The sequence below is a fragment of the Malania oleifera genome, chromosome 7 (assembly GCF_029873635.1).
Source record: "Malania oleifera isolate guangnan ecotype guangnan chromosome 7, ASM2987363v1, whole genome shotgun sequence".
NCBI lineage: Eukaryota > Viridiplantae > Streptophyta > Magnoliopsida > Santalales > Ximeniaceae > Malania > Malania oleifera.
Window position 1 is genome coordinate 1,944,282 of NC_080423.1, and position 16,409 is coordinate 1,960,690.

A 16,409-nucleotide genomic window follows, 5' to 3' on the forward strand; every position below is an offset into this window, starting at 1 on the left:
GCAATTTTCTCAATTTTTTATTTTCAAATTGAATTTATCAAAGGAACATCAAATTCAATCGAAGATTTTTTAACAAGAGAATTCTTATAGGGATACCATGGCAAGAAAACAAACAACCAATGATTTTTATTCAAAAGCCTCTTCTTCAAAACCTTCAGAAGGAATTCCTGTTTCGAACATGTTTTCTCCCTTTGCACGACCATCAAAACCACAAGTCCCTAGCTTCAGAGAAATTATGGAAGGACAAGTTTCCTCTCCACATCCTTCTCCCTCAAAAAATCAGCAAAAAGGTTACTTTACTAAAGATCTTTATGAAGATTTATTCCCCGTTGAGCCTGAATGGGATTCTTCCCAACCTTTTGAAATTATCAAAAAATACTTTTTCAGAGGATGTCATTTTGATACTCCTGACATTCTTAAGGATAGACAATTTTACGAATTAATTCTTATTGAGACTTACTCAGTTGCTATTGATCATACTTTTGATTTACAAGATTCCACGAAAATTAACTTCTCAAAAATCAAAATTTTAAAGGTAATTTCTCCTTCTGAATGGGGACAACATCCTCGTACTTCAAAAGAATTTAAAGGAATTTATGTTCCTCAAACCTATGATTATCAAGATTACCAAAAGGCTTGGTTTTATGCCTTGCTTGTTAGAAATTTTACTCACTTATGGTTTATTCACTTTGACCAAAAAATTATCAAACATTTTCCAAAATGGTTTCTTACATGGTTCAATTTCTTTGGACCAGAAGTTGATTTATTCCCAAAACAAATCCAAAATGATTTTGATTTATTCAAAAATAATTTCAAGCTCCCTTCTGATTACTCAAAAGTTTTACAAGACTCAACAAAAGACTCAGCAAGTCTTCTCTTCTTTTGCTCAATTTTTATGATCACCTAGATCTCTTGCTGGGATTTGTCCTGGTTCCTCCTTCAGAAAGTTCTTTTCGACACTCAAAAACATTACGAAGAATTTTTAAAGTTCGTTGGTGGGATAAGTTCTCCATGCCGAAAGGAAAAGTTCATGCATGGCTGGCACAGTCTCTCAGCCGTGAAGCTCCTTGTCAAAACAATAAGAAGAAAACCTTTGAAGACGATGATACTATGTCAACAGTATCATTAAGAAAGTCAAAATCTTCAACAAAGTCAAAATTACTCAAGATGATCGCTTAACTCAACTCAGATGATTCTGGTTCCGAGCCCGACTCACCAATCGCTCCAAAGTTCAATCTACTGGGAACAGATATTGACACCTGATATAAATTTATTCATGATCTAGAGGAAAGCTCCTCGAAAAGAATTTAAAATTTAAAGCAAATTTGTCAAAAGTTGCGGCACAATTATCAAAAATTGACAGGCCATCTTCTCAAAGCTCATCAAGATATGGTATCTTTTACACCTGTCCACCTTTCGGCTAGGGTTGTAATTATTTTGTTTTTACTTTTGATAAGGGTTGTGGCTTTGCCTCAGGAATGCTACCGTCCATCTGCAGTAACTCTTACCTTTTCATTTGTCGTTTGTGTCAGCTTGTTTGTCCTGTAAGGAACTCGTGAAGTCTTTAGTGGACGATGGGGCCCAATGAGCACCCACACTAATTTCTCGGATTCCAATTCATTTCAAGTCTGAGCCAGTCCGTCTATAAATAGAAAGCTTAATTTCATTTGTTTCTTGCACCAAGTTGAGGGTTTAATTTCCACTAGGGAAAGCCTGAGTCCTCGAGCTCCACTCAACTTCTCTCTTCCCTCTCCTCTCTCCCTCTCTTCTGTAAGTCTCTTCTCTTATGTAAAATATTCAATCTTTTAATGAAGATTTGTGAGTGCTTTTATTTCATAAGTTATTTAAAGCTTTTCATAAGTATGCTCTACACTTACAACTTTGTTTGATCTTGTGCATCAGAAAAATTGTTTTATGATTGATTTATTGTTCTTAAGATTGCTAAAGGGTTGTCAGTCAAGCCTGGCTCGGCCAGTTATTTTGACATAATAGCACGTCCCTCAGCGGACTATTAGTCATCCCTTAAATTTGAGAATACTTTCAATTTGCCTATACTATTTGTGATGCTTCTATAAGTAAGTTAATATATATAGTTAAAGTAATATTTTATATATATATATATATATATATATATGTATGTATGTATGCATAAAGTAAAGAAGATAAGAAGAAGGAAGAAGAAAAAGAAGAAAGAAGAAGAAAAAGAAGAAGAAGAAAGAAGAAACAGACCTGCCCCACCTCCTCTGCATTGAATTTTTTTAAAATTCCTGCGCCAGCCACTCCGTCTCCGTCTCTCCTTCTCTCAATTTCTCGGCGAATTTGCAGCGGATTGGGAAACGGAAGGTGCCGTTGGATTCCTGATTCCACTACCGACATTTCTACGAGAGCAGATTGGTTGGGGGAACAACTTAGGCATTACTCCTGGGGAAAGGTAATTCTTCCCTATTTTCTCAATTTTGCTTTAAATCTACCATTAAATTGGCGAACGAGTACCACCACGTGGTCCTAGTCGTCATCGTCATCATTTTGACATAGGTAATTTTTGAATTGAAATTTTCTAGGCCCTACTCCAAAGCGAGAGTGGGATTTGGGATATTTGGCAAATTAGTTAAATTTGCGGGTATAATTGTAAATTGAAAATTATGACCCTAGAAAATATTTAAATAGTATGTTATTTAGGAATAATTTAAATGGAATTAGGGTTTTTGATTCAGGGCTCGGGTAAGCGCCGCGGGTGTAATTTTAGGCCCCGTAGGCATAATTTAGAAAATTAAATGGGAGTGTTAAATATTAGTTTAAATGTTAATTTGAGGTGTGTGGAGCCTAAGGAAGGCTAGATGGGTAGTATTTTGGGGAAATGAATTAATTAATTTCAGAAATTTGGTAATTTGGCTATATTTAAGGGTATATTTATTTATTTAGAATTTATGAGCTTAGAAAATATTAAAATAATATTTTATTTATAATTAATTACATGGAACTAGAAATTTTTATTCAGGATCCGGGTGAGCGCCGCAGGTATTTTTCTGGAGTCCCTGTCGGTGTAGTTCGAGAATTCAGGTAAGGGGGGAATTTATATATTAAATCAGGTTTTTCATAAATTAAAAATGAATATGTGTTATTTATGTATATATGTTTTTATGTGGGTTTAAAATGCCAGCCATGAAATTTATGTTTTCTGAGCCTAGGAATGTCGATATGGTTATGTATGTGTGAAAGTAAACGAACGAAAGTGAAAAGAATTTTCTAAGGAATTATGTAAGAAATGAAGTGTATTTTGAGCATGTAAATGTTAAATGTGGGTTGACTTATTTTATGAGAAATATGTATGAATTTTACTGCTAAATTGTGTGGCATGAGAATCTATGCAAATTATATGTTAAATATATGAGATGCAGGCTAAGTAAGTAAAGCAATGAGAATAAAATATGATATGGACAATGTTGCTTGTGTATGTAAATGCAACCATGTAAAGGTACGACAGCTGAAAGATGGGTTAGCAGATCTAACTCATTTCTATGTGGACTAACTGATGACAGCTAAAGGGAGCTGTGTTAGATTTTAGCGCATTTTTATGTGGACTAACAAATGACGGCTAAAGAGCGGCTGTTGTACAAATGAATGAAATAAAAATGTTATAAAATGAAATGACAAGGAATGACAATGCAATGAAATGAAATGTGAAATGTGAATGATACAAATGGGAAAGAGTCACTTAAAGTGAAACACAAGGAAATGTTAAGTTATGAACATGAAAGAATGTGAATGATTGAATAATGATGGAAAGAATGTATTATGATAATAGAAGTATCTATGTATGTAAAACATGTTACGATTGGGCGAGGCATACTCTTCGCCTGAGGGCTTGCTGAGTAAGGCGAGTGCACTAGTAGCTTCAGATGTGACAGTAGTTGCATAACGCACTAGGGCAGAGGGAACCTACTAGTATGGGCGGGTAGGATTCCCTATCCTTAGGGCCTTTTCCGGTAAACTATTGTTGAACTGTGTGAGTACGAGATTAATCTACCACTTGAGGGCTTACTGAGTAAGGTGAGTGCTCTGATATGTTTTAATTGTGACCTTAGGGTTACCTAAGTATCAGAGCAGAGGGGTGCTACTTGTATGGGCGGATAATTACCCCTATCTTTGGGTAATCTCGTGGGTTAAATATTTGCATGTGATTGTTTACGTTTAGAAAATGATTTCAATATTATATGATGATTTGTAAATGAAATAAAAATGATATCTATCTATCTCATGTTGACCACACGCTGTTTTAATATATATGTTTCTTCCCTTACTGAGATGTATCTCACCCGAATATGATTATTTTTTTTAGGACATCCTCGAGGTTGGGCTTAGAGAGCTCGAGGGTTGTTAGCCTTCTGAGGATTGTATAAAGAGAAAGGGTATATTTTTATATACTTTGGGGGAATGTAAATATTTATGTCTTAAGTTTGTTAAGAACGGAATGGTTGTGAAAATAATGAAATGCTTTTGGAGATGTATGTATATATGGAAATGCAGATGTTGGATGGATACTTTGGATTATAGATAGAAATTAGTAAACTCTGGTATTGTGTTATATGAAGATTTTATTTATGTTTTCTGCTGCATATGATATGGATTATGGATTATCAGGATTTTACCATGTATAACGCGTCGGACCTGGGTTTAAGGGTTCGGGGCGTTACATATGGTATTAGAACAAAGGGGTAGTTACCCCCGATCCTCGGGAACTCTCACTTATGAATGATTGTGGCAAAGTAAGACTCTCCGCCCAGGGGCTTACTGAATTAAGGGACGGTGATATGTAACGCTTCAATCTTAGTGAGTGCTCTGATAGGTACTCGTTGTTGCCACGGGCACAAGGCCCCTAAGGGAAAGTGACAACGCCCGAAAGGGGGGTCGTTACATGGGAAATGAATGTTAAGAGGTTGCAACAAGATGACTTGATGCCAAGTTTGTAACGCCCCAAATTCTCACTTAACATAATAACAATAATACATTTATTCACATATAATAGCATAATATCTCTGATACTACAATGGTGACAACTCGAACCCAAAAGGGGTCCTGGATGCATTCTTTCCATAACATAATTTAAATGTATACAGTAGAAGCAAAAAGACCATCCATTCCATACGTACCAAAGGACTACCTCACAACTATTACATCTATCATACCCAATATTCATTTTCCAACCCAGAAAACCAAAAACACCTAATATAAACAGACCAGTGTCCCACAAACACTCACCCTTAGCGAGATCGTCTAAGGGCTCTAGAGCTCCTAGGCTCGATTTCCTATAGGCTTTGAAAAGTTGATATATTTATTGGGGCGAGAAACTTCTCAATAAGATGAAATAGATTATTATTAGTGTGTGGCTAACATGAGTTTGAGTGAAATCAAACACATTATTTAATTTACTTTATCTGACAAATAAGACATTCATACAATATAACTCACACATATACAATTGAAAATAGACATTTTCCTTCATAATATAAATCGACTCAGTAAATAACACCATTTACATAAATTCACACGTATGCGTAGAAGAAACCCTCTTTTGGATGAGCAACATCATCATGTAATAACCCCACATGATCGGGTTGTGCGATCTGAAACTGGACCTAGCCTTGGCTGGCCTACCACCAAGCTAAGTCAATAAACCTTATCTGCAAGTTCGATTTGCCTACCGTAACCTAGTCCGGACTCCAAGAAGGTACACAACCCTTTCGTGGCCAAATCAACTTTCCATTACCAACACTTCTCATAACAGTGTGGCTGCACTAACTCATTAACTAGCTACGGTACCGTGCTCTCATTACATCTGGTCCTCAGGGTTCTTAAGCCATATAATGTAATTTAAGTAATAGAAAGAGTATCATGATCTCATTTTCTCAACATACACCTCACATCAATATTTCCAACCATTCACAACCCAGTATAAAACTGTCATTTAGCATCTCGGTGTAAAACTGTCATTTCACAAGTCCACTTCATTCCTAGTATTTCCATAAATCAGTATAAAACCACATTTTCACTGTATAATACTATAAAAATCCTCAGATTCAATTATGCAATAAAAAAAAAATCATTCTCATGCCACACGATTAGTACATTAATTCGTAATATGATAAACTGCTCGGGAAAATATATTTTTACTGAAAATTACATATGATCATCTCCATGATTTTATTTATGTAACGATCCGAAAAATACTGATATTTAAATATTAAAGAGAGAGGAAATGGAAACAGGAACAGAAGGAGACAGTAGACTTGCGTTCGTCGACAACATCGCATTTTGGAGATAATAATAATAAAAATAATTTTAAGGAATTGCTAGGGAATTCGTCGACGAATACAGGGTTTCATCGTCGACGAGTTCATAAGGAAATTCGTCGACGAATATAGGGCTTCGTCTACGAGAAAATACTGAGACTCGGATATGTGCTGCTCTGAATTTCGTCGATGAATACAGTGACTTGTTGACGAATTTAATTAAAGACTCGTCGACGAGGTGACGTGTCTTGTCGATGAATCTGGCAGTATAAATGGAGGGAAACCGGGAAATTTTGTCATTTTTAAAGCCCCCCCTCTCTCTCTCTCTCTACGACTCTCTCTCACTTCTCTTTTCGTTTCCAGGCCCGTTTCTCGTTGGATCAAAGATCTGAGGCTACCACGACGCTCCTAGAGAGATTCTCTACAAGTTTTCCGGAGCGAATCGTTTGGGAAATGGAGTTGGATTTTATCCCAAATTCAAGGTAAGACCTTTTAACCTATTTTTGGCCTCATGGTAGTTATAAGAAATGATGTAGGCGATGAAATACTGATGTTTTGTTCTAGGGGATTGCGTTTTCAAGATGTTGGGTTAGGAAACCTGCGGGTATAGAGCCAAAATTTTTAAGGGGCTTTCCAAAGTTAAAGTAAGGGAAATATGCTATGCTAGGAGTTTTCATAATGCTATTAGAGATTTCATTGACACATGTTTATACTAGTTTATTATACAGTATTTATAGATTATGAGTTTAAATAATTGTGTGGCCTAAGTAGACTTTTATGTGACAATGCAATTTATATAGCTTTTATAATATATATATATATATATATATATATATATATATATATATATCATACTGAATGCATGAAAGTATACAGTATATACAGTTCACATAGTTTTTCCCAGTGTATGGAGTTATACAGAATATGCAGATACAAATATATATTCACAGAAAATTATACAGAGAATTGTACATGCATACACAATTTTTATACGAATAGTTTCATGAGACAGATATATATATATATATATATATATATATATATATACACACACACACACACACACACAAATATACATGCATACAGTGTTATTCAGATCAGTATTTATATCACAACTTTATACAGAACAGTATATACAGAGTTTAGTATGCCATGTTTCCTATTACCATAACATACAGATTACACAAACAGAGAATATAGACAATGATACAGACAGATATATATATATATATATATATATATATATATATATATATATATAGAGGTAGCATCAAGACGCTATAGATACAGTATACAGAGTTTATAGTATTCACAGTACAGAAAGATAACATTATGGTAACCTTGGAAACATGGTGAAAACTAGTAAAAGAAGATATATGTATATATGTATATAGTATCAGATCCCTGTGGAAAGATTATAGACAGACATAGTACAGATACAGTTTACAGAGCACGGTATCGTTGCTATATACAGATAGAGTGCAACCACATATCTCAGATAGTGTGTAGGTACCGTCTAACTATGCTCGGAGAGGATGCAGCTCCCTAGTACGCTGGGTAGAGGGGGCCAGTTAGACGAGGTAGCAGCCAGTCCCTGGCATAGGAGAGGATGCTGTTTGGCCGACTAAGGTAGTGTAGAGTATATTGACTTAACTGGAGGGCCAACCAGATAGAGTCCCGCCTACGGGCCGCACAACCCTGTCATGAGGGGTCAAATCATGACGTACAGAGTCCTAGGGAATAAGTACATTTTTATATATATGTATACAGTTTTATAGTATATGATGAGTATAGTATGATATTATCAGTATGAAAAGTAGAAAATACAGATGATACAGTACATTTTAAATTGAGAAAGAAAGATATGCTTTACAGATTATTTATTGCATTTACAGTTTAGCTACTATTTTTAAGTATTCTTAACTTAGTTGCCACACACTAGTAATAACATATTTCCACTTACTGAGCGTCGACTCACCCCGTTACTTTACCATTTTTCAGGTGAGCCAGTTAGGCGAGCAGATCAGGCTTGCGGATAGAAAGTAGTTAGATCACTCTGGTTATAGGGGGAGTTTTTGTCAGAGTTGTATATTTTTGAGTAGATGATACTGGAGGGGTATTTTTGTATGACTATAGTTTGTATACACTGAAATCTGGTGTTGTTTAGTATATATGTAAATGGTTGTTTAATTTGTGCTCCCGCTGCTTAGGTATGGATATATAGATATAGATATAAAAAAAAAAAAAAATGGATAGAATTTTGAGGACGTTAAAATTTAACTCAAAATATATATTTTTCGGGAAACAGAGATGATTAACCTACTCACTTTGGTTTTCCCCAAATACATATAATAATCAAAACCGTCAATTTCATATGCCTGAATCATTTAGAAAAATCATATACAACATTCACAAGTCCATATAATCAAGTTTAATTGGTTCAAATACGAGAAAAAAACTGACATAATCTATTCCCCTTACTAATTCTTGAAAATATGCTTACCACACTCCCTGGAATGAACCCTAGGTTCCTTAATATGACGAGGAGAAGACCGCCGACAAGCCGAGAAAAGCGAGAGAGATGACCGGAGGCCGTATCGGAGCCCCGAGAGGCCTTAGAAGGGAGAGAGAGATGTGCGGGAGAGAGAGACACACTCGGGAGAGATGAAACCTAGTAGAGGGAGAGAGAGGAGAAATGAAGTAAAATGAGATTAAAATGACTTAAGTGCCATTTATAACTTCTCAACTTAGGATGAAACCGTTGATGGTTTGGCCTTTAACCAAGCTGAAATCTTCGTATCTCTTCCTCGGAACCTCTTGGTAGTTTGAAATCATCGACGGTTTTCTTGAGATTTCTGAAACCGTCAACAGTTTGGTCTCAAACCATACCTTTCTTGACAAAACCGTTGACGGTTTTCCTGAGTCTTATGAAACCATTGACGATTTGGTGCTGTATCAAGCCAGGTTCTTACAAAGTTAGCTATCCGTTTAGCTAATAACTAATGGCTTATTGGAGGAGTACAAAGAGTGAGATGCAAAGCGAAACAATTTGCCTCAACTAAATTACAATCCAAAATAAATATTCCATTGCTTTCTTTGATCAACACATTGGATAATTTGTTTGAACAATTCCCACTTCAATAGGTAAAATCACTCGACAACAACATCAATAGCTCTCTTCTCTTCTTAATTATTATCATGCAAATACTTTCTCCATGATGATTATAAATTATTTGCATATATGAAAATATTATTCATAATATTATTCTTTCGTATGAAGTTGTATAAGTTTTTGTATTACTTAGAAGCATTACTGACAATTTAGATTGGATAGTGGACCCACACAAACACGCTTCATTTTTTCTTAATCATTTTAATTAAACAAAAAAGCTTAAAAAGACTCTAATATCCCAAAATTATTTAATCAATTTGATTGTAGCAAGTGTATCAAATTAATTGTTTGTATATTTATTTGTGAGACAACATTGTCAACAAACAACACTGAGGTAATAATAAGACTTATTGATGGAGCAATGGATAATTAAAACACCTCCAATGGGTAGGAGTTATTAGAAGCCTAAGGTGGTTAGGAGTTATTCAATAATCCTTAAAATTTATTGAGATATTAATCTAATTTCCAATCAATTAGTATTTTAATGTTATTAGTTATTTTTTTTATATGTATGTTTTGGACTTCTCATATATCTTTGATATTATAAAAATGATTCTTCATTTGGCTTCACCTTTCAAAAATGTTAAATTTATTCCTATAACTACTTATGACGATTTCAAAATATTCCTTTAACTACTTATAAAAAATTCAAAATTTATTCACAATTATTCTAAAATATTTTTATAATTATTTGAAATTTATCCCTATAATTGCTCCTAATTATTTCAAATATTCTTATAACTATTTAAAAGTATAGCAAAATATACTCATACTATTCAATTTTTTATTACTTTTCAAATAATTTTTTTTTAAATTTTAAAAATAGAGAGTCAATGGCGAGTTGTTAATTTAAAAAATGAAATTAAAAATTTCCATCGCCAAGGAGGTTGTTGTCTCGTTGGTTGTAACGAAACCAACTACTCTGTGCTAGTGTGGGTAAACCAACCAGACTCCTGCGTAGCAAGAGGAGAAGAAGAATCATTCACTTCTGTTTCTTCATGCTCATCTCGCTCTCATCGCAAAATCACATTCTTTCTTCTTTCGTTATTGGGAAGAACAATGATTCTCCAATTAATTTCAGGGCCTTCAATCTCTTCAACAATCCAAACTCAAATCAAAATCCAATTCCCAATCCCAGTCCCACCGCTCAGGCTCCCAAAGTCATCCCACTATCACAGTGATTGTTGGCCTGTGAGAATTTGGTCCAGCGCCGCGGAATCAGCCTCGTCAAAGATGGATTTGAAACAAGAAGCCCCACCGGCGCCGCCACGGCCCGTTTCAAACATTTCATCTTCGTCTTTGTTGGCAACTGCGCAGCTTCAGGAACCGAATGGTGGCAAAACGAAGAGGCCATACACGGGAATGGGGCCTTATACCGGCAGAGATCCCAACGTCAAGAAGCCGGAGTGGTTGCGGCAGCGAGCGCCTCAAGGACAGAGGTTTGAAGAGGTTAAGGACTCATTATCTCGTTTGAATCTCCACACAGTCTGCGAGGAAGCCCAATGCCCAAATGTCGGAGAGGTAATCTTTCAATTTCATTCACCTTGCTTTTCCCCCTTTCTTCTGTTTGAATTTATGCCCTAGATGCTTTAGTCTCACTCTTGTCATTGTTCTCTTTTCATTATTTATTAATTGAAGAAAAACCAAAATTGATAAAAAAAAGGGTGAGCATGGCTCCCCAACTAAACCGTTTACCTTATCGTGGATGTCAACCATTTGAGTCCACTTAATCTCCAGCTCATGAACTTAGCTGACATAAAGCTATATGATATGATAGATATTTTGATAAAAAAGGAAGCTATATAAGATATAAGGAAAGGAAGATACAATGTGCCGGGACGAGGAGTCCACTGAATAAAACAAGAAAACCCTGTAACAAAAATTAAAAACGAAAAAAAAGAAAAAAACAAAAACAAAAAACACTAATCAATCACTTAACAAACAATACCAAGGAAACCCCTTTCCATCATAATTTACCAAGCTTTTCAATTTCGCTAATTCCTTTTGTCCCTTCAACTTTCGACTTTTGCCACCATTCATATGCACTTCATTGCCTCCAAAAATCAGTCAACTTTAAGCCCATCCAGAAGATCTTGTGCTTTAAGTCCTTCTTAGGAACCTCCTCCATGGGTGTAGGCAAAATTACATCCCTTTGCTGTAAATTGTTAACCAAATCATTGTTATCAAAGATAGAAACTCCTTCTAGCCCTTCCAACGAGTGTGGATGGACATAAGATAAATCCCAATCTCTTCACAAGAATCTGAAATATACCCATATTGTTCTTGAATCTTATCCAACAACAGCTCCCTACCACAATCAAACTCACTAATATCATCGCTTTCTGAATCTAAGAAGTCCTCCTATTTCTTTCCCTCTTTTTTTTGCTTACCCTATAACTACACCCAACCTCCTTCGCTTTCTGAATCTAAGAAGTCCGCCTATTTCTTTCCCTTTTTTTTTGGCTTACCCTATAACTACACCCAACCTCCTTAGCATGCAAATCTTCCACTATAGTAAGCCCTCCTTTAGAATCTCTCTTTGATAACTTTGCCACCGACTCACCAAAATTTTCTCTCTTATCTTCAGACACCTTCCTCATTTCAGAACCCATGCAAGCCACCCTCCGATGAGCATGTACCTTTTTTCCCTCAAATTTGTTATAACTAAGGCAAAAACCATCAAACTTCCCCCCCCTCTTATTTTTAACTCATTTCCACATCACTTTCTTATCCTTCTTCTAAACTTGTAGCATTCTTATTAACACAATCTTGTTTCAAATCTTCTCTGTTGCTAATTTGAGTTTGTTTCAAAACTCGATCAATTCAACTTATATCTGGGGAATTCGTAGACTAGGAATGTATAGCACTAAATAAAGGTATAGTGTCTTCCTTCCTAATTTTCGGCTTCTGGGATCAAAGAAACAAGATTTTGGACCTGCCCATTTTTGGTCTTCAGTAAGGAAATACCTGAATCACTATTATCCAAACGATAAGATTGACTACCACCTTGGTCCATCTGCCCATTTTGGTTTTTAGTAAGGAAGTACCTGAATCACTATTATCCAAACAATAAGATTGACTACCACCTTGGTTCATCTGCATGAAGCCCAAAGAATCAAATCTCCCTTTGAGCCCACTTCATACTTTCCTAAAAATTGGATCTTATCGAATAATTGGCCCAATTGATTAAAAAGAATATTCCTTCTTTTTCTATTTTTGAGCCAAGTCTAGAACCAAAAAAATGCCACCTGATAAATTCCTCTTTGCAATCTCCTCCCCAAATGCAGCCCTAATTGCATCTGAGAAGATCGTTACCCTTGTTGAAACCCCAACTTCCTTGCCATTTTGGTTGAACGATTCCGGTCGTTTTGCAATGGGTCTTGACTTTGAAAACCTAGGTTCCTTCAACTGTATCACACCTCCAAATCTACAACACCGGTCTTCTCTCCCACCTACCATACCCAGATTTCTAGAGCAAGATTGATTACCAAGATTCACTCCTTCACCCTTTTACCTTCCAGCATCACTTGAATCCACAATCAAGGATGGGAAGGGTCATCCACAACTATAGCTTCAAATTTCTTCCTAAATTCCTTTGCGGTCTTGCAGAAGTCATTTGGAAAGTTTCGCCAGCCCCCACCCTTTGTGCTGCTGGGAATGAACACTGAAAATTTCTTTCCTTTCCACCCCAACCCTAACTCCATAAAATTTCCAACCATCCATCTAATCAACATTTAGTACTGCATGAGGCCCTCATGGAAACTCTGATACCCCCTTTCTGTCCGGCCAAACACTGACAACGCTTTAGCAAACTAAGAAACTGCCTCTTTAAGAAACCTAATCCATCTATTGCGGACCACATTGTTCTCGATCATGAGCAAAGAAGAGAATTCCTTGACCTTATGTAGAGGCAGATCAAAGATTTTCCTTCAATTTGAATCGACCAACTCAACATGACCTATTGCATAAGACTCGATTTTTACGTACACTTAAGAGGGAGAGAGGATCATTTTGCGAGAGTGGAGAGAGGAAATTTTTTGTGAAACCCTAGCTTCCATATCACTATACGCTCGAGGGGGAGAGAGAATCGCCATATGCTCAGAGAATTGCCATATGTTGTGGAAATAAGAACCTTCAAGCCTTTGAGAGAGAAGAGGCATTGAGGCTTTGACCTTCAAATTTTGATGAAGGCTTTGAATTGTCATTCACATTGAGCCATTGAGCACAGAAGAGAGGAGACTTTGAGCATTCGGAGGCAAGATCATTGCTTGTGCATTGTTTCGAGTTACTTAGATCAGATTTATGGAAGGACAGGGGGGATGAGTATTCTGCCTCTTAAATAGATCCCTAATTTGCTTTTTACATCTTGTTTGTTAAAAGTTGGAACTTGAAGTATGCTAGATTCAAAAGGTTCTCTTTGTAATTCAAAGTAGATTCTACTATTAGTCAATCAAGATTATCATTTACAAACAACATAAACTATGGGACTTCATTTTTTGGATATATCTATCAATTTCATCTACCACTAAAGCAAAAGAAGCACATGCTTGATGTACCCTTTTGTGATTGGACATTCCCTAGACTCTTCATCTAGTCCTAATTCTAGTCATTACCTGTTATATCCCTAATGAAAAAAAATCCCTAATAACATCTATATATCTACTACATGTTTCTTGTTTTTCTAAAATACATCGTAGAACTCCCTACTATCCCATCATAAGCTTTATTTAGCATAAAAACCATGTAATAATCCCTCCTTCTTTTACCTAAAGTTTTCCATTAATCTTCTTACAAATATATAGGGCCTGTTCAGTTGTGTTTATTTTATTTTATTTTTCAGTTTTTCAAAGAATTACTAAAAAAACATCTTATTTTCTATGTTGCAAAATTTGCATAAAAAAATTGGAAAACAAATAAAAAGTTCTGGTGGATTGAGAAAATCCTTAATAACATCTATATACCTGCGACTTGTTTCTTGTTTCTAAAAAATACACTGTAGAACTTCCCTATTATCCCTTCATAAGGTCTCTTTTGGTCAACAAAAACCATATACAAATTCCTCCTTTTACCTAAACTTGTCCATTAATATATATATACACACACAGGCTTGGTTAAGGACGAAGATATTAAAGAAAGATGGCGAAGTTACTTTAGTAAGTTGTTTAATGAAAACCAAATAGAAGGCTTAAATTTAGAATTGTCAAATGAGGAAAAGACTAAAAATATAAGATTTATTCGAAAAATTAGAGTTAACGAAGTTAAGTTTGCACTAAAAAAGATGAAAAATGGGAAAGCTATGGGACCAGATAACATCCCAATTGAAGTTTGGAAATGCTTGGGTGATAACGGAATTATATGGTTAACTAATTTATTTAATACAATTGTAAAAACTAAGAAAATGCCAGATGAATGGAGGAAAAGTACTTTAATACCTATATACAAAAATAAAGGAGATATTCAAAATTGTAATTACTATCGTGGAATTAAACTTATGAGTCATACAATGAAACTATGGGAAAGAGTAGTTGAACAAAGATTAAGGTTAGAAACGAAGATCTCAGAAAATCAATTTGGTTTTATGCCTGGGAGATCTACCACAGAAGCTATTTATCTTTTAAGAAGATTAATGGAAAAGTTTAGGGAAAAGAAGAGGGACTTGCATATGATATTTATTGACTTTGAGAAAGCATATGATAGGATACCTAGGGAAGTTTTATGGTGGGTTTTAGAAAAAAAGGGTGTACGTTGTAGGTATACCGATGTCATTAAGGATATGTACGATGGAGTAATGACTAGTGTAAAGACTATAGATGGAGAAACTAGAGAATTTCCAATTACCATAGGTGTACATCAAGGATCTGCTTTGAGTCCTTATCTTTTTGCTTTAGTGATGGACCAATTGACTAAGAGTATTCAAAAGGAGGTTCCATGGTGTATGTTGTTTGCAGATGATATTGTATTAATTGACGAAACTAGGGATGGAGTAAAGGCTGAGTTAGAATTATGGAGAGAAGCTTTGGAATCCAGAGGCTTTAAGATAAGTAGAAATAAAACAGAATATTTGAAATGTAATTTTAGTAATGATAGGAGGAATATTGGAGACAAAGTTAAACTTGATGATGAAGAAATAAATAGTACTTGTAGATTTTGATACCTTGGATCTATTATGCAAGCTGAAGGAGAAATTGAAGATGATGTAATGCATAGAGTTAAAGCAGGTTGGGTAAAATGGAGAAGTTCTTCAAGTGTTCTATGTGATCGTAGAATACCCTTAAAATTGAAAGGAAAGTTTTATAGGACATCTATAAGACCAGCTATGCTATATGGATCAGAATGTTGGGCGACGAAGAAACATAATATCCAAAAAGTAAAAGTTGCCGAGATGAGGATGCTTAGATGGATGAGTGGTATAACATTAAAAGATAAATTAAGGAATGAACATATTCGTGGTAAGTTAGGTGTAGCTCCTATAGAAGATAAGATAAGGGAAGGACGACTCAGATGGTATGGACACTTGCAACGTAGGCCTTATAGTGCACCTATGAGGAAGAGTGACTTAGTTACTGTGGGGGGCAGTAGAAGGGGTAGGGGTAGACCCAAAATAACTTGGGAGGAGATAGTGAGTAAGGATTTAATGTCTTTGAATCTATCAAAAGAAATGGTCCATGATCGCATAAATTGGCGGAAAAGGATCCATATAGCCGACCCCACTTAGTGGGACTAGGGCTTGGTTTTGTTTGTTTGTTTGTTACACACACACACACACACACACACACACACACACACATATATATATATTTATAAATATATAGGGCCTGTTTAGCTGTGTTCATTTTTCATTTTTAGTTTTCCAAAGGATTACAAAAAATCCATCTTATTTTTTAGGGTTGCAACATTTGTATTAAAAAAAATGGAAAACAATAAAAAATTCTGGCACTATTCACTTG

The 16,409-nt window shown here is 35.5% G+C and overlaps 1 protein-coding gene across 1 annotated transcript in view; it reads left to right on the plus strand.

Annotated features, from left to right (window-relative positions):
- The first annotated feature begins 10,326 nt into the window (after positions 1 to 10,326).
- LOC131160195 (lipoyl synthase, chloroplastic) overlaps positions 10,327 to 16,409 on the plus strand; it is a 31,263-nt gene continuing 25,180 nt past the window's right edge. Inside the window, exon 1 of the mRNA XM_058115598.1 lies at positions 10,327 to 10,983. Coding sequence (XP_057971581.1) covers positions 10,522 to 10,983 — 462 coding nt within the window. The 5' untranslated portion in view covers positions 10,327 to 10,521. The remainder of the gene's footprint in view (positions 10,984 to 16,409) is intronic.